This window comes from Oncorhynchus mykiss, chromosome 16 (assembly GCF_057628025.1).
Source record: "Oncorhynchus mykiss isolate SJ-2025 chromosome 16, ASM5762802v1, whole genome shotgun sequence".
Lineage (NCBI taxonomy): Eukaryota > Metazoa > Chordata > Actinopteri > Salmoniformes > Salmonidae > Oncorhynchus > Oncorhynchus mykiss.
The window spans coordinates 1517766-1538089 of record NC_143037.1 but is presented as its reverse complement, the minus strand read 5'-3'; the positions used below and the strand labels follow the sequence as shown (position 1 = coordinate 1538089).

Sequence of the window (20324 nt, the reverse complement as noted above, 5' to 3'; positions counted from 1 at the left end):
GGAGCATTACTGATTTCCTGTTTTCCCCTCATAATTCCAGGAATCATTGTTGGAGCATTACTGATTTCCCCTCATAATTCCAGGAATCATTGTTGGAGCATTACTGATTTCCCCTCATAATTCCAGGAATCATTGTTGGAGCATTACTGATTTCCTGTTTTCCCCTCATAATTCCAGGAATCATTGTTGGAGCATTACTGATTTCCCCTCATAATTCCAGGAATCATTGTTGGAGCATTACTGATTTCCCCTCATAATTCCAGGAATCATTGTTGGAGCATTACTGATTTCCTGCGTTTTCCCCTCAAAATTCCAAGAATCATTGTTGGAGCATTACTGATTTCCCCTCATAATTCCAGGAATCGTTGTTGGAGCACTATTGATTTCCTGTTTTCCCCTCATAATTCCAGGAATCTTCCAACCAGGATTTCTGGAAAACCTGCACATTTTGAGAACAGCTACCAGACTTTTACAAACCAAAACACTAATAACCAACCTATCAAAGATACAGAAGACGTTAAAGACTCCAGCCTCCCTAGAACCTCATTTATCACATGATTTACTTAACAAAAGGTACATCTCGAAAGGTGCTTCAGGTATTCTCATGACAGTAGGGGGGCGGCTCTCTTTTGTCCTCAATTACTGCTCTATCGTTTCCTCAAGCAAGGGGACAGGCTGATAACAGAGTGCAGCATCAGACCATCTTGAATTTTGCAATTGTGTAAAACAAAAACAAAAAACTTCTATCAGATGCCTTTTCATGAACATTTTAATGAAGAATATTTTCACATGGTTTTTATTTGCACTTGAAGACCATTAGAAAAAAGAAAAAAAAATCTCTAAAAGTTGAAAAACTACAAGGCTGAAAGGGCAGTCACTTCCTGGTTACGTTCACAGCGTGTTGTTAGCTTCAGGTACGGTGAAGACAGAAGAGGAGACGCCAGGCGTTATTCCATGCCTGAACCAGGGCCCGGCCTAAGGCTGGTCTGCCCCCTACTGGGCATCAGAGGATGGTGCAGAATAACTTCTTCTCCCGGAAGGGGTTCTCCGAGGCGGGCACGGGCACGATGAGGGGGTCCTCACGTATGTGGGCGTCGCAATACGCCATCAGGTCCGCTGCTGCTTTGGACACCTGGGGAGGGATTATGGTTAGGAATCTGCCATGGTAAAATACCATAGCTAAAGATATAGCAAGGAACAGGTGTGATAACCCTAACCTTAACCACACTGCTAACCCTAACGCCTAACCTTAACCACACTGCTAACCTTAACGCCTAACCTTAACCACACTGCTAACCCTAATAACTAACCTTAACCACACTGCTAACTCTAACGCCTAACATTAACCACACTGATAACCCTAATAACTAAACTAAACCACACTGCTAACCCTAATAACTAACCTTAACCACACTGCTAACCCTAACGCCTAACCTTAACCACACTGCTAACCCTAACGCCTAACCTTAACCACACTGCTAACCCTAATAACTAACCTTAACCACACTGCTAACTCTAACACCTAACCTTAACCACACTGATAACCCTAATAACTAAACTTAACCACACTGCTAACCCTAACAACTAACCTTAACCACACTGCTAACCCTAACGCCTAACCTTAACCACACTGCTAAACCTAACGCCTAACCTTAACCACACTGCTAACCCTAACAACTAACCTTAACCACACTGCTAACCCTTATAACTAACCTTGACCACACTGCTAACCCTAATAACTAACCTTAACCACACTGCTAACCCTAATAACTAACCTTAACCACACTGCTAACCCTAATAACTAACCTTAACCACACTGCTAACCCTAATAACTAACCTTAACCACACTGCTAACCCTAACGCCTAACCTTAACCACACTGCTAACCCTAATAACTAACCTTAACCACACTGCTAACCCTAATAACTAACCTTAACCACACTGCTAACCCTAATAACTAACCTTAACCACACTGCTAACCCTAATAACTAACATTAACCACACTGCTAACCTTAATAACTAACCTTAACCACACTGCTAACCTTAACCACACTGCTAACCTTAACGCCTAACCTTAACCACACTGCTAACCATAATAACTAACCTTAACCACACTGCTAACCTTAACCGTAACCTTAACCACACTGCTAACCCTAACGCCTAACCTTAACCACAATGCTAACCCTAACGCCTAACCTTAACCACACTGCTAACCCTAATAACTAACCTTAACCACACTGCTAACCCTAATAACTAACCTTAACCACACTGCTAACCCTAACGCCTAACCTTAACCACACGGCTAACCCTAATAACTAACCTTAACCACACTGCTAATCCTAATAACTAACATTAACCACACTGCTAACCATAATAACTAACCTTAACCACACTGCTAACCTTAACCACACTGCTAACCCTAACCCTAACACCTAACCTTAACCACACTGCTAACCTTAACCTTAACCACACTGCTAACACTAATAACTAACCTTAACCACACTGCTAACCCTAACGCCTAACATTAACCACACGGCTAACCCTAATAACTAACCTTAACCACATTGCTAACCCTAATAACTAACCTTAACCACATTGCTAACCATAATAACTAACCTTAACCACACTGCTAACCTTAACCACACTGCTAACCCTAAAACCTAACATTAACCACACGGCTAACCCTAATAACTAACCTTAACCACACTGCTAACCATAATAACTAACCTTAACCACACTGTTAACCCTAAAACCTAACCTTAACCACACTGCTAACCCCAACACCTAGCCTTAACGCCTAACCTTAACCACATTGCTAACCCTAATGTCTAACCACACTGCTAACCTTAATGCATAACCTTAAATTAAGACCAAAAAGCTCATTTTTGTTTTCATACATAAAATACAGCCAATTTTAACTTTGCAGCTGGCCCATCTAGCGGAAATCACTCAGTTATGCCTCCAGGGAAAGATTCATGACAATAAACATCAAACTGCTTTGAATCACGGCCTTGGAACCTCACACTGCCACTGGACTGGAGGTTAGAGGTTATAGTCCACTGGACATGAGGTTAGAGGAGGGTTATAGTCCACTGGACTGGAGGTTAGAGGTTATAGTCCACTGGACAGGAGGTTAGAGGAGGGTTATAGTCCACTGGACTGGAGGTTAGAGGTTATAGTCCACTGGACATGAGGTTAGAGGAGGGTTATAGTCCACTGGACTGGAGGTTAGAGGTTATAGTCCACTGGACATGAGGTTAGAGGAGGGTTATAGACCACTGGACAGGAGGTTAGAGGAGGGTTATAGTCCACTGGACTGGAGGTTAGAGGTTATAGTCCACTGGACAGGAGGTTAGAGGAGGGTTATAGACCACTGGACAGGAGGTTAGAGGAGGGTTATAGACCACTGGACAGGAGGTTAGAGGAGGGTTATAGTCCACTGGACTGGAGGTTAGAGGAGGGTTATAGTCCACTGGACTGGAGGTTAGAGGTTATAGTTCACTGGACAGGAGGTTAGAGGAGGGTTATAGTGCACTGGACAGGAGGTTAGAGGAGGGTTATAGTCCACTGGACTGGAGGTTAGAGGAGGGTTATAGACCACTGGACAGGAGGTTAGAGGAGGGTTATAGACCACTGGACAGGAGGTTAGAGGTTATAGTCCACTGGACAGGAGGATAGAGGGTTATAGTCCACTGGACAGGAGGTTAGAGGAGGGTTATAGACCACTGGACAGGAGGATAGAGGAGGGTTATAGTCCACTGGACAGGAGGATAGAGGAGGGTTATAGTCCACTGGACAGGAGGATAGAGGGTTATAGTCCACTGGACAGGAGGTTAGAGGAGGGTTATAGACCACTGGACAGGAGGTTAGAGGTTATAGTCCACTGGACAGGAGGTTAGAGGAGGGTTATAGACCACTGGACAGGAGGTTAGAGGAGGGTTATAGTCCACTGGACAGGAGGATAGAGGGTTATAGTCCACTGGACAGGAGGTTAGAGGAGGGTTATAGACCACTGGACAGGAGGATAGAGGAGGGTTATAGTCTACTGGACAGGAGGATAGAGGGTTATAGTCCACTGGACAGGAGGTTAGAGGAGGGTTATAGACCACTGGACAGGAGGATAGAGGAGGGTTATAGTCCACTGGACAGGAGGATAGAGGAGGGTTATAGTCCACTGGACAGGAGGATAGAGGGTTATAGTCCACTGGACAGGAGGTTAGAGGAGGGTTATAGACCACTGGACAGGAGGTTAGAGGTTATAGTTCACTGGACAGGAGGTTAGAGGAGGGTTATAGACCACTGGACAGGAGGATAGAGGAGGGTTATAGACCACTGGACAGGAGGATAGAGGAGGGTTATAGACCACGGGACAGGAGGTTAGAGGAGGGTTATAGTCCACTGGACAGGAGGATAGAGGAGGGTTATAGACCACTGGACAGGAGGATAGAGGAGGGTTATAGACCACTGGACAGGAGGTTAGAGGAGGGTTATAGTCCACTGGACAGGAGGTTAGAGGAGGGTTATAGTCCACTGGACAGGAGGTTAGAGGGTTATAGACCACTGGACAGGAGGTTAGAGGAGGGTTATAGTCCACTGGACAGGAGGATAGAGGAGGGTTATAGACCACTGGACAGGAGGTTAGAGGAGGGTTATAGTCCACTGGACAGGAGGATAGAGGAGGGTTATAGACCACTGGACAGGAGGTTAGAGGGTTATAGACCACTGGACAGGAGGTTAGAGGAGGGTTATAGTCCACTGGACAGGAGGATAGAGGAGGGTTATAGACCACTGGACAGGAGGTTAGAGGAGGGTTATAGTCCACTGGACAGGAGGATAGAGGAGGGTTATAGACCACTGGACAGGAGGTTAGAGGAGGGTTATAGTCCACAGGACAGGAGGATAGAGGAGGGTTGTAGTCCACTGGACAGGAGGTTAGAGGGTTATAGACCACTGGACAGGAGGTTAGAGGAGGGTTATAGACCACTGGACAGGAGGTTAGAGGAGGGTTATAGTCCACTGGACAGGAGGTTAGAGGAGGGTTATAGACCACTGGACAGGAGGTTAGAGGTTAAAGTCCACTGGACAGGAGGTTAGAGGAGGGTTATAGTCCACAGGACAGGAGGATAGAGGAGGGTTATAGTCCACTGGACAGGAGGTTAGAGGGTTATAGACCACTGGACAGGAGGTTAGAGGAGGGTTATAGACCACTGGACAGGAGGTTAGAGGAGGGTTATAGTCCACTGGACAGGAGGATAGAGGAGGGTTATAGTCCACTGGACAGGAGGTTAGAGGAGGGTTATAGACCACTGGACAGGAGGTTAGAGGAGGGTTATAGACCACTGGACAGGAGGTTAGAGGAGGGTTATAGTCCACAGGACAGGACGTTAGATGAGGGTTATAGTCCACTGGACAGGAGATTAGAGGAGGGTTATAGTTCAGCAAGGGAGAGAGGAGAAGCAGCTGTATTTCAGGAAAGAATGGGGCTCTGGGTAAATGTGGAGGCCTCAGCCATCTGAGCTGCTACACACAGCTACAGGCACCAGATCCACCAACAGCGTCTGACAATGGTTGTTACTTCCTGTTCTACTAAACTTTCATTAGCATTTTCCCCAAAACATTATCTTGGTGTGTCATCAAGAGGAGAGCATTCAGGGTGGTTAAGGCTGACTGTAATTACAGTAGAGCCCTCATTACAGAGGGAGAGGATCCCAGACTGTCTGTCTGTAATTACAGCAGATCCTCGTGATGGAGGTGGAGAACTGCTCATGAGCACAGATCACATTTCCCTGTGTGATTAGACAGGAGATCCTTCAATCAGACACAGAAAGGCTGAACAAGTTGTATAAAGACCAGGGATCCTTCAATCAGACACACATACCACCCCTAGTGATATAGTAACTGATCCCTAGTGGTATAGTAACTGATCCCAACACTGATCCCTAGTGATATAGTAACTGACCCCTAGTGATATAGTAACTGACCCCTAGTGATATAGTAACTGATCCCTGGTGGTATTGTAACGGATCCCTAGTGATATAGTAACTGATATACCACTAGGGATCAGTTACTGGTGGTATAGTAACTGATCCCTAGTGATATAGTAACTGATCCCTAGTGATATAGTAACGGATCCCGGGTGGTATAGTAACGGATCCCTAGTGGTATAGTAACTGATCCCTAGTGGTATAGTAACGGATCCCGGGTGATATTGTAACGGATCCCGAGTGATATTGTAACGGATCCCGAGTGATATTGTAACGGATCCCGAGTGATATAGTAACGGATCCCTAGTGATATAGTAACTGATCCATAGTGATATAGTAACTGATCCAAACAATGATCCCAAGTGGTATAGCAACTGATCCCTAGTGGTATAGTAACTGATCCCTAGTGGTATAGTAACTGATCCCTAGTGATATAGTAACGGATCCCTAGTGGTATAGTAACGGATCCCTGGTGGTATAGTAACTGATCCATGGTGGTATAGTAATGGATCCCTAATGATATAGTAACTGATCCCTAGTGATATAGTAACTGATCCTTTGCGATATAGTAACTATACCCAACACTGATCCCTAGTGGTTAAGTACCGGATCCCTAGTGATATAGCAACGGATCCCTAGTGATAAAGTAACGGATCCCTAGTGATATAGCAACTGATCAATAGTGATATCGTAACAGATCCTGAGTGATATAGTAACGGATCCCGAGTGATATAGTAACTGATCCCTAACGATATAGTAACTGATCATTTGCGATATAGTAAACACCCAACACTGGTGTTAGTATACCCAACACTGGTCCCTAGTGGTATAGTAACCGATCCCTAGTGATATAGTAACTGATCCCTACTGGTATAGCTAATGATCCCAACACTGATCCCTAGTGGTATAGCAACTGATCCCTAGTGATATAGTAACTGATCCCTAGTGGTATAGTAACGGATCCCAACACTAATCGCTAGTGATTTCGTCACGGATCCCTAGTGGCATAGTAATTGATCCCTAGTGGTATAGTATTGCTCAATAGTGATATAGCAACTGATCCCTAGTGATATAGTAACAGATCCCGAGTGATATTGTAACGGATCCCGAGTGATATTGTAACGGATCCCTAGTGATATAGTAACTGATCCCTAGCGATATAGTAACTGATCCCAACAATGATCCCAAGTGGTATAGCAACTGATCCCTAGTGATAAAGTAACTGATCCCTAGTGGTATAGTAACTGATCCCTAGTGGTATAGTAACTGATCCCTAGTGATATAGTAACAGATCCCTAGTGGTATAGTAACGGATCCCTGGTGGTATAGTAACTGATCCCTGGTGGTATAGTAACCGATCCCTGGTGGTATAGTAACTGATCCCTGGTGGTATAGTAACGGATCCCTAGTGATATAGTAACTGATCCCTAGTGATATAGTAACTGATCCTTTGCGATATAGTAACTATACCCAACACTGATCCCTAGTGGTTAAGTACCGGATCCCTAGTGATATAGTAACTGATCCCTAGTTATATTGTAACTGATCCCTAGTGATGTAGTAACTGATCCCTAGTGATATTGTAACGGATCCCGAGTGATATTGTAACGGATCCCGAGTGATATTGTAACGGATCCCGAGTGATATTGTAACGGATCCCGAGTGATATAGTAACGGATCCCTAGTGATATAGCAACTGATCAATAGTGATATAGTATCTGATCCCTAGTGAAAAAGTAACCGATCCCAACACTGATCCCTAGTGATATAGTAACTGATCCCTAGTGATGTAGTAACAGATCCCTAGTGATATTGTAACGGATCCCTAGTGATATAGTAACAGATCCCTAGGGGTATAGTAACTGATCCCTGGTGGTATAGTAACTGATCCCTAGTGGTATATTAACTGATCCCTAGTGATATAGTAACTGATCCCTAGTGGTATAGTAACGGATCCCTAGTGATATAGTAACGGATCCCTAGTGATATAGTAACTGATTATTTGCGATATAGTAACTATACCCAACATTGATCCCTAGTGGTATAGTAACGGATCCCTAGTGATATAGCAACTGATCAATAGTGATATCGTAACGGATCCCGAGTGATATAGTAACGGATCCCGAGTGATATAGTAACTGATCATTTGCGATATAGTAACTGATCATTTGCGATATAGTAACTATACCCAACACTGATCCCTAGTGGTATAGTAACGGATCCCTAGTGATGTAGTAACTGATCCCTAGTGATATTGTAACGGATCCCGAGTGATATTGGGGCGGCAGGGTAGCCTAGTGGTTAGAGCGTTGGACTAGTAACCGGAAGGTTGTGAGTTCAAACCCCCGAGCTGACAAGGTACAAATCTGTCGTTCTGCCCCTGAACAGGCAGTTAACCCACTGTTCCCAGGCCGTCATTGAAAATAAGAATTTGTTCTTAACTGACTTGCCTGGTTAAATAAAGGTAAAAAAAAAAATATTGTAACGGATCCCGAGTGATATTGTAACGGATCCCGAGTGATATTGTAACGGATCCCGAGTGATATTGTAACGGATCCCTAGTGGTATAGTAACGGATCCCTAGTGATATAGCAACTGATCAATAGTGATATAGTATCTGATCCTTAGTGAAAAAGTAACCGATCCCAACACTGATCCCTAGTGGTATAGTAACAGATCCCTAGTGATATAGCAACTGATCAATAGTGATATCGTAACGGATCCCGAGTGATATAGTAACTGATCCCTAACGATATAGTAACTGATCATTTGCGATATAGTAACTATACCCAACACTGGTCCCTAGTGGTATAGTAACCGATCCCTAGTGATATAGTAACTGATCCCTAGTGGTATAGCAACTGATCCCAACACTGATCCCTAGTGGTATAGCAACTGATCCCTAGTGGTATAGCAACTGATCCCTAGTGATAAAGTAACTGATCCCTAGTGATAAAGTAACTGATCCCTAGTGATATAGTAACTAACCCCAACACTGATCCCTAGTGATTTCGTCACGGATCCCTAGTGGTATAGTAATTGATCCCTATTGATATAGTAACTATACCCAACACTGGTCCCTAGTGGTATAGTAACCGATCCCTAGTGATATAGTAACTGATCCCTAGTGATATAGTAACTGATCCCAACAATGATCCCAAGTGGTATAGTAACCGATCCCTGGTGGTATAGTAACGGATCCCTAGTGATATAGTAACTGATCCCTAGTGATATAGTAACTGATCCTTTGCGATATAGTAACTATACCCAACACTGATCCCTAGTGGTTAAGTACCGGATCCCTAGTGATATAGCAACTGATCCCAACAATGATCCCTAGTGGTATAGCAACTGATCCCTAGTGATAAAGTAACTGATCCCTAGTGATATTGTAACTGATCACTAGTGATGTAGTAACTGATCCCTAGTGATATAGTAACGGATCCCGAGTGATATAGTAATTGGTCCTTTGCGATATAGTAACTATACCCAACACTGATCCCTAGTGATTTCGTCACGGATCCCTAGTGGTATAGTAATTGATCCCTAGTTGTATAGTATTGCTCAATAGTGACATAGTAACTGATCCCTATTGATATAGTAACTGATCAATAGTGATATAGTAACTGATCCCTAGTGACATAATAACGGATCCCAACACTGATCCCTAGTGGTATAGTAACTGATCCCTAGTGACATAGTAATGAATCCCAACACTGATCCCTAGTGGTATAGTAACTGATCAATAGTGATATAGTAACTGATCAATAGTGATATAGTAACGGATCCCTAGTGATGTCATAACGGATCCCTGGTGATATAGTAACTGATCCCTAGTGACATAGTAACTGATCCCTAGTCACATAGTAACTGATCCCTAGTAACATAGTAACTGATCCCTAGTGACATAGTAACTGATCCCTAGTGACATAGTAACTGATCCCTAGTGACATAGTAACTGATCCCTAGTGACATAGTAACTGATCCCTAGTGACATAGTAACTGATCCCTAGTGACATAGTAACTGATCCCTAGTGACATAGTAACTGATCCCTAGTGACATAGTAACTGATCCCTAGTGATATAGTAACTGATCCCTAGTGATATAGTAACTGATCCCTAGTTATATAGTAACTGATCCCTAGTGACATAGTAATGGATCCCAACACTGATCCCTAGTGGTATAGTAACTAATCCCAACACTGATCCCTAGTGATATAGTAACGGATACCTAGTGATTTAGTAACGGATCCCTAGTGATATAGTAACTGATCCCTAATGATACAGTAACTGATCCCTAGTGATATAGTAACGGATCCCTAGTGATATAGTAACGGATCCCTAGTGATTTAGTAACAGATCCCTAGTGATACAGTAACTGATCCCTAGTGATACAGTAACTGATCCCTAGTGATATAGTAACGGATCCGTAATGATTTAGTTACGGATCCCTAGTGATATAGTAACTGATCCCTAATGATACAGTAACTGATCCCTAGTGATTTAGTAACTGATCCCTAGTGATATAGCAACTGATCAATAGTGATATCGTAACGGATCCCGAGTGATATAGTAACTGATCCCTAACGATATAGTAACTGATCATTTGCGATATAGTAACTATACCCAACACTGGTCCCTAGTGGTATAGTAACCGATCCCTAGTGATATAGTAACTGATCCCTAGTGGTATAGCAACTGATCCCAACACTGATCCCTAGTGGTATAGCAACTGATCCCTAGTGGTATAGCAACTGATCCCTAGTGATAAAGTAACTGATCCCTAGTGATAAAGTAACTGATCCCTAGTGATATAGTAACTAACCCCAACACTGATCCCTAGTGATTTCGTCACGGATCCCTAGTGGTATAGTAATTGATCCCTATTGATATAGTAACTATACCCAACACTGGTCCCTAGTGGTATAGTAACCGATCCCTAGTGATATAGTAACTGATCCCTAGTGATATAGTAACTGATCCCAACAATGATCCCAAGTGGTATAGTAACCGATCCCTGGTGGTATAGTAACGGATCCCTAGTGATATAGTAACTGATCCCTAGTGATATAGTAACTGATCCTTTGCGATATAGTAACTATACCCAACACTGATCCCTAGTGGTTAAGTACCGGATCCCTAGTGATATAGCAACTGATCCCAACAATGATCCCTAGTGGTATAGCAACTGATCCCTAGTGATAAAGTAACTGATCCCTAGTGATATTGTAACTGATCACTAGTGATGTAGTAACTGATCCCTAGTGATATAGTAACGGATCCCGAGTGATATAGTAATTGGTCCTTTGCGATATAGTAACTATACCCAACACTGATCCCTAGTGATTTCGTCACGGATCCCTAGTGGTATAGTAATTGATCCCTAGTTGTATAGTATTGCTCAATAGTGACATAGTAACTGATCCCTATTGATATAGTAACTGATCAATAGTGATATAGTAACTGATCCCTAGTGACATAATAACGGATCCCAACACTGATCCCTAGTGGTATAGTAACTGATCCCTAGTGACATAGTAATGAATCCCAACACTGATCCCTAGTGGTATAGTAACTGATCAATAGTGATATAGTAACTGATCAATAGTGATATAGTAACGGATCCCTAGTGATGTCATAACGGATCCCTGGTGATATAGTAACTGATCCCTAGTGACATAGTAACTGATCCCTAGTCACATAGTAACTGATCCCTAGTAACATAGTAACTGATCCCTAGTGACATAGTAACTGATCCCTAGTGACATAGTAACTGATCCCTAGTGACATAGTAACTGATCCCTAGTGACATAGTAACTGATCCCTAGTGACATAGTAACTGATCCCTAGTGACATAGTAACTGATCCCTAGTGACATAGTAACTGATCCCTAGTGACATAGTAACTGATCCCTAGTGATATAGTAACTGATCCCTAGTGATATAGTAACTGATCCCTAGTTATATAGTAACTGATCCCTAGTGACATAGTAATGGATCCCAACACTGATCCCTAGTGGTATAGTAACTAATCCCAACACTGATCCCTAGTGATATAGTAACGGATACCTAGTGATTTAGTAACGGATCCCTAGTGATATAGTAACTGATCCCTAATGATACAGTAACTGATCCCTAGTGATATAGTAACGGATCCCTAGTGATATAGTAACGGATCCCTAGTGATTTAGTAACAGATCCCTAGTGATACAGTAACTGATCCCTAGTGATACAGTAACTGATCCCTAGTGATATAGTAACGGATCCGTAATGATTTAGTTACGGATCCCTAGTGATATAGTAACTGATCCCTAATGATACAGTAACTGATCCCTAGTGATTTAGTAACTGATCCCTAGTGATATAGTAACGGATCCCTAGTGATTTAGTAATGGATCCCTAGTCTTAGTTAGTGGTAAATGATCCTAGAGTCAACACAGATGTCAAACAGCTCTCTGTCCATGTACTCTTGGATTTTAGGGCTGCATTCAACACTGTTGACCATGATGTTCTTCTGGACAAACAGAGAATCTGGACGCACATTTTAATTCACGGGCAATAAAGATTAAACACCAGGTAAGAAAACCTAGGTGTTATATTAGATTCTGAACTCAATTTCCAATCACACATTAGGAATGTGACCAAACCACCTGAGGAACATTGCCAAGGTGTGACCGTTTCTCTCTCAGGCTGATACAGAGAGACTCATCCATGCTTTTATTACAAGCAGGCTTGACTTCTGTAATGCTCTCCTATCTGGTCTACAGAATGCTGCAGCACGGGTACTGACCAAGACCAGATGGAGAGGACACATTACACCGGTGTTAAGGTCTCTGCACTGGCTGCCTGAGAGTGTTAGAATTCATTTTAGGATTCCACTATTGGTTTTTAAATCAATCCACCATTGTGCATCTCAATACATATCAGACATGCTTTATGTTATGTACCCAGTAGGTCCCTCAGATCCTCTGGCCTTTTAACTACCCTGAATACATATCAGACATGCTTTATGTTATGTACCCAGTAGGTCTGCCAGCACTTGTTTTTAAACTATCCCAAAGCCCAGGACCATGAGGCATAGAGAGACAGCCTTTAGTTACTATGCCCGCAAGCCTTTAGTTACTATGCCCGCAAGCCTCTAGTTACTATGCCCGCAAGCCTCTAGTTACTATGCCCGCAAGCCTCTAGTTACTATGCCCGCAAGCCTCTAGTTACTATGCCCGCAAGCCTCTAGTTACTATGCCCGCAAGCCTCTAGTTACTATGCCCGCAAGCCTCTAGTTACTATGCCCCCAGCCTCTAGTTACTATGCCCCCAGCCTCTAGTTACTATGCCCCCAGCCTCTAGTTACTATGCCCCCAGCCTCTAGTTACTATGCCCCCAGCCTCTAGTTACTATGCCCCCAGCCTCTAGTTACTATGCCCCCAGCCTCTAGTTACTATGCCCCCAGCCTCTAGTTACTATGCCCCCAGCCTCTAGTTACTATGCCCCCAGCCTCTAGTTACTATGCCCCCAGCCTCTAGTTACTATGCCCCCAGCCTCTAGTTACTATGCCCCCAGCCTCTAGTTACTATGCCCCCAGCCTCTAGTTACTATGCCCCCAGCCTCTAGTTACTATGCCCCCAGCCTCTAGTTACTATGGCCCCCAGCCTCTAGTTACTATGGCCCCCAGCCTCTAGTTACTATGCCCCCAGCCTCTAGTTACTATGCCCCCAGCCTCTAGTTACTATGCCCCCAGCCTCTAGTTACTATGCCCCCAGCCTCTAGTTACTATGCCCCTAGCCTCTAGTTACTATGGCCCCCAGCCTCTAGTTACTATGCCCCCAGCCTCTAGTTACTATGCCCCCAGCCTCTAGTTACTATGCCCCCAGTCTCTAGTTACTATGGCCCCCAGCCTCTAGTTACTATGCCCCCAGCCTCTAGTTACTATGCCCCTAGCCTCTAGTTACTATGCCCCTAGCCTCTAGTTACTATGGCCCCCAGCCTCTAGTTACTATGCCCCCAGCCTCTAGTTACTATGCCCCCAGCCTCTAGTTACTATGCCCCTAGCCTCTAGTTACTATGCCCCCAGTCTCTAGTTACTATGGCCCCCAGCCTCTAGTTACTATGCCCCCAGCCTCTAGTTACTATGCCCCCAGCCTCTAGTTACTATGCCCCCAGCCTCTAGTTACTATGCCCCCAGCCTCTAGTTACTATGCCCCCAGCCTCTAGTTACTATGCCCCCAGCCTCTAGTTACTATGCCCCCAGCCTCTAGTTACTATGCCCCCAGCCTCTAGTTACTATGCCCCCAGCCTCTAGTTACTATGCCCCCAGCCTCTAGTTACTATGCCCCCAGCCTCTAGTTACTATGCCCCCAGCCTCTAGTTACTATGCCCCCAGCCTCTAGTTACTATGCCCCCAGCCTCTAGTTACTATGCCCCCAGCCTCTAGTTACTATGCCCCCAGCCTCTAGTTACTATGCCCCCAGCCTCTAGTTACTATGCCCCAGCCTCTAGTTACTATGGCCCCCAGCCTCTAGTTACTATGCCCCCAGCCTCTAGTTACTATGCCCCCAGCCTCTAGTTACTATGCCCCAGCCTCTAGTTACTATGGCCCCCAGCCTCTAGTTACTATGGCCCCCAGCCTCTAGTTACTATGCCCCCAGCCTCTAGTTACTATGCCCCCAGCCTCTAGTTACTATGCCTCTAGTTACTATGCCCCCAGCCTCTAGTTACTATGCCCCCAGCCTCTAGTTACTATGCCCCCAGCCTCTAGTTACTATGCCCCCAGCCTCTAGTTACTATGCCCCCAGCCTCTAGTTACTATGCCCCCAGCCTCTAGTTACTATGCCCCCAGCCTCTAGTTACTATGCCTCTAGTTACTATGCCCCTAGCCTCTAGTTACTATGCCCCCAGCCTCTAGTTACTATGCCCCCAGCCTCTAGTTACTATGCCCCTAGCCTCTAGTTACTATGCCCCCAGCCTCTAGTTACTATGCCCCCAGCCTCTAGTTACTATGCCCCCAGCCTCTAGTTACTATGCCCCCAGCCTCTAGTTACTATGCCCCCAGCCTCTAGTTACTATGCCCCCAGCCTCTAGTTACTATGCCCCCAGCCTCTAGTTACTATGCCCCCAGCCTCTAGTTACTATGCCCCCAGCCTCTAGTTACTATGCCCCCAGCCTCTAGTTACTATGCCTCTAGTTACTATGCCCCTAGCCTCTAGTTACTATGCCCCCAGCCTCTAGTTACTATGCCCCCAGCCTCTAGTTACTATGCCCCTAGCCTCTAGTTACTATGCCCCCAGCCTCTAGTTACTATGCCCCCAGCCTCTAGTTACTATGCCCCCAGCCTCTAGTTACTATGCCCCCAGCCTCTAGTTACTATGCCCCCAGCCTCTAGTTACTATGCCCCCAGCCTCTAGTTACTATGCCCCCAGCCTCTAGTTACTATGCCCCCAGCCTCTAGTTACTATGCCCCCAGCCTCTAGTTACTATGCCCCCAGCCTCTAGTTACTATGCCCCCAGCCTCTAGTTACTATGCCTCTAGTTACTATGCCCCTAGCCTCTAGTTACTATGCCCCCAGCCTCTAGTTACTATGCCCCCAGCCTCTAGTTACTATGCCCCTAGCCTCTAGTTACTATGCCCCCAGCCTCTAGTTACTATGCCCCCATTCTCTAGTTACTATGCCCCCAGCCTCTAGTTACTATGCCCCCAGCCTCTAGTTACTATGCCCCTAGCCTCTAGTTACTATGCCCCTAGCCTCTAGTTACTATGCCCCCAGCCTCTAGTTACTATGCCCCCAGCCTCTAGTTACTATGCCCCCAGCCTCTAGTTACTATGCCCCCAGCCTCTAGTTACTATGCCCCCAGCCTCTAGTTACTATGCCCCCAGCCTCTAGTTACTATGCCCCCAGCCTCTAGTTACTATGCCCCCAGCCTCTAGTTACTATGCCCCCAGCCTCTAGTTACTATGCCCCCAGCCTCTGGAATAGCCTGCCAGAGATCTTTAAACACATTTTTAGCTTTGTTTTTCCTCAGGGTGATTTTTAGTTGTTCAGTTTGTGTCACTTTAGTTTTTTATCTTCATAGCACATTGCGTTGCTTTACATGTCTGTAATGTGCTGTATGAGTTGTAACCCAAACTAACTTACCTTTATCCTGTCCATACAAGCCTCCATCTTGAGTTGTTCCACAGCTTTCCTGGCGTGGGAGATGCTGGCTGTGCTGTTGTTGACCACACTGTCCTTCATGATGATGACCTGGGATAGGAGCACAAAGAGACGTTGGGTCAAGAGGCTTGGGGGGGGGGGGGGGGCATGTACTTTCGTGTGCATGTGTCGTCTCCCCCCCCCCCCCCCGTGTGTGTGTGTTGTTGGCCACACATTTTAATTCACGGGCAATAAAGAGTAAACACCAGGTAAGAAAACCTAGGTGTTATTTTAGATTCTGAACTCAATTTCCAATCACACATTAGGATTGTGACCAAACCACCTGAGGAACATTGCCAAGGTGTTGATGATAATCTTGGGGTTGAGTAGAAATATGACTGATGAAGCCAGAACCATAAAACATCCTAAGAGTTGGTTGATTATCTTGTCATCTTCAGAAACTTCCTAAGAGTCGGTTGAATATCTTATCTTCAGAAAGTTCCGAAGAGTCGGTTGATTATCTTGTCATGTTCAGTTGTGTAGAAGAAGCTCAAAAGACATGGAGCCAAGAGGTCTGACATTCGTAGCCTGTTTCAAGACCGAAATAAGTGCTATGGCTGTACACATTGGAAATGTATTTAGTGACAGACCGGTAATCCCCTACTGTGGTTCAAGCCATGTTACTATGTGATTGACTTTGACTGAGCGATAGGAATATCATCATGTGATATCATTGACTGAGCGATAGGAATATCATCATGTGATATCATTGACTGAGCGATAGGAAAGAAACAGGAATGTCTGCAGGTCTGCCTGACTGTCTGCATCCCACATTGAGTTATTCCTAAATGCATAGTAAAGATTGTTAGTCAGAGGGTAAATCCAATAAATAATAAAATCACTCTCACAGTCTCACAATCCCAGTGATTGATGTTTCTGCTGCTAGTGTTTAGTGAGGAAGACACTGGAAAATACTGGCTTAATGGGGAATCCTGCATCCCCATCAGAAAGATAGGCCTATTTCATTCCCAGGTAGTTAGATATACTGTACAATGGACATTCTGACTTAGAGTGGGCTTGGTTCTCCCACCTGGTGTTGCTGCCTACAGAGCAGCCCATCCTACCATTACAGCCCTGTTCATCACCATCATGACTGGGAAACAGTCCATCCTACCATTACAGCCCTGTTCATCACCATCATGACTGGGAAACAGCCCATCCTACCATTACAGCCCTGTTCATCACCATCATGACTGGGAAACAGCCCATCCTACCATTACAGCCCTGTTCATCACCATCATGACTGGGAAACAGCCCATCCTACCATTACAGCCCTGTTCATCACCATCATGACTGGGAAACAGCCCATCCTACCATTACAGCCCTGTTCATCACCATCATGACTGGGGAAACAGCCCATCCTACCATTACAGCCCCGTTCATCACCATCATGACTGGGAAACAGCCCATCCTACCATTACAGCCCCGTTCATCACCATCATGACTGGGAAGCAGCCCATCCTACCATTACAGCCCCGTTCATCACCATCATGACTGGGGAAACAGCCCATCCTACCATTACAGCCCCGTTCATCACCATCATGACTGGGAAACAGCCCATCCTACCATTACAGCCCTGTTCATCACCATCATGACTGGGAAATAGCCCATCCTACCATTACAGCCCCGTTCATCACCATCATGACTGGGGAAACAGCCCATCCTACCATTACAGACCTGTTTTTCACCATCATGACTGGGAAACAGCCCATCCTACCATTACAGCCCTGTTCATCCCCATCATGACTGGGAAACAGCCCATCCTACCATTACAGCCCTGTTCATCACCATCATGACTGGGAAACAGCCCATCCTACCATTACAGCCCTGTTCATCACCATCATGACTGGGAAACAGCCCATCCTACCATTACAGACCTGTTTTTCACCATCATGACAGGGAAACAGCCCATCCTACCATTACAGCCCTGTTCATCACCATCATGACTGGGAAACAGCCCATCCTACCATTACAGACCTGTTTTTCACCATCATGACTGGGAAACAGCCCATCCTACCATTACAGCCCTGTTCATCACCATCATGACTGGGAAACAGCCCATCCTACCATTACAGACCTGTTTTTCACCATCATGACTGGGAAACAGCCCATCCTACCATTACAGCCCTGTTCATCACCATCATGACTGTGGAAACAGCTCATCCTACCATTACAGCCCCGTTCATCACCATCATGACTGGGAAACTGCCCATCCTACCATTACAGCCCTGTTCATCACCATCATGACTGTGGAAACAGCTCATCCTACCATTACAGACCTGTTTTTCACCATCATGACTGGGAAACAGCCCATCCTACCATTACAGCCCCGTTCATCACCATCATGACTGGGAAACAGCCCATCCTACCATTACAGCCCTGTTCATCACCATCATGACTGGGGAAACAGCCCATCCTACCATTACAGTACATTCAGCTCACCCTCACCGAGCCCCAGCTGCTCCATATACCGTCTTAGTGGACTCTCTTTTTCTCTATTCATATTTTGAAATAAAGGCCAGATATTTTGAGGTGGAGCCTTCTGTCTATTCAGTATAATGTATAGGTATTTTTTATTAAGAGGGCCTTCACGGCCCAGCATAGCCGCGGACGGGGTTGGGTACTAGAGAGAGACTAGGCTACTAGGTTGTTGAATGTCATTATTTTCCATTGTGGGTGCGCCCAACCCGGTGGTAACCGATAACGTTGTTACAGACCCGGCCATCATCTACGGTTTGATAACCCCACACACATTTATATCCGGACACTATAAACACTAAACATAGGTTTAATTATAGGGCTTATTTTGGGACTCGTTCGACATATCTAACCGTGCAGCTGGGGCGCTGCAAATGGTTATCAACATGGCAATATGGGTTATGTTCCGCTAGAAAGTAACAGCCACTCGCCCTTCCTTAGCCTACAATGATTCTATAATACTTTAAGGCCAATAAGCGATAACCCAGTTATATCTCATCATTAACATTTCAAAATTCACATGCAATATTTGAACATGTCGTAACGCGTGTAGGAGTATAACCATGAAAACAGCGTAAAGAACGCGGTTTGTTTCACCCACCTGAAATGATGCCAGTGATGATTCCAATATCGAGAATTCCGGACTTGACTCCACCCAACAAAGAGACCTGTCAAATATCACACCCGGGGGACGAACGCTCTCGAAAAGGAAACCCCGGAACGTTCCAGACCGACCACGAAGCACGATATGTATTTTAGGTTGATGGTGAGAAATAGGCTATTGTCTCATTAGTCGCTTGCTGTGACTGTGCGGCGTCTCTCCCCAAAATGTGCCGTGCGTTTACGCATATTCCGTTTTAGGAGGGATGGTTGTGTCGCGGTCGCGTTGGGTCCGTCTGTACTGTCAGAACCCCATCAGTAGGAGAGCAGCTGGATCTGGAGGGCAGAGAATTAAGCAGCTGAGGGGAGACCTCGCTATGACAAGGAAATATGCTGCGTTTGCTTGTACTGTATTGTGGATGAAACACCTACATGAACACCGTCCATATTTCCCCAACTATTTGTACTTCACTTCTACACCCATGCGTGTGAAAATGGCACCTGCCGCATTTTCTATTTGCCTCAGTATTGCTGTAGAGCAACAGAGCAGAGCGCGCTGGGGACGGGAGCGGAATCCCGGTTTGATCCGCTTTGACATCATCATGGGTTTCCCATGTCGGTCCTTCTTGGAAAGGGAACGGCAGGTAGGAAACTCGCTGAATCAGAGGCCACAAAACGTACACAACAATCAGATAAAACCACCCCTTACTCCCATTCATTATAATATTAATAATATGTGAGCATGCATACCAAATGGCACCCTATATACTAAATTATAGTGCACTATATAGGGAACAGGTTTCCATTTAGGACGCTGTTAGAAGTCTGGTGGTCAGAAAGGGGGTTTCGTTCTTTTCATAGGTCTGATATGCTGCAGGTTGATGGTCCACTGCAGCGATGGGTCGGTCGGGAGGTTGCGAATGGTGTCTGAATAAAATAAATAGGAATAATCCAGTCTGAAGTTAAACGACTTAAACCAGGTAGAAAGTTTGTAGAAATTATAATGAATTTACATTTTAATAATTTAATCTCTGAACAATCTATCTTCAATAACAGTATTTTTAATATAGCGCTATTA

At 45.0% G+C, this 20324-nt stretch overlaps 1 protein-coding gene across 1 annotated transcript; it reads right to left on the bottom strand.

Moving 5' to 3' along the window:
- Positions 1-751: 751 nt before the first annotated feature.
- gng4 (G protein subunit gamma 4) lies at positions 752-19489 on the bottom strand. Its single transcript, XM_036945921.2, has 3 exons — positions 19248-19489; positions 16112-16219; positions 752-1132 (listed from the first exon to the last, which is right to left on the bottom strand). Exons 2-3 carry the CDS (start codon positions 16208-16210, stop codon positions 1004-1006), a joined length of 228 nt encoding a protein of 75 aa, XP_036801816.1. The 5' UTR covers positions 16211-16219; positions 19248-19489; the 3' UTR covers positions 752-1003.
- Between the last annotated feature and the right edge of the window lie 835 nt (positions 19490-20324).

Excerpts from the sequence above, each read along its gene's own strand:
- gng4 (XM_036945921.2), bottom strand. The coding sequence starts at position 16,210 with ATGAAGGACAGTGTGGTCAACAACAGCACAGCCAGCATCTCCCACGCC. Across the intron at positions 1,133-16,111 it reads CTTGTATGGACAGGATAAAG|GTGTCCAAAGCAGCAGCGGA; the intron begins GTAAGTTAGTTT and ends ATCCCTCCCCAG.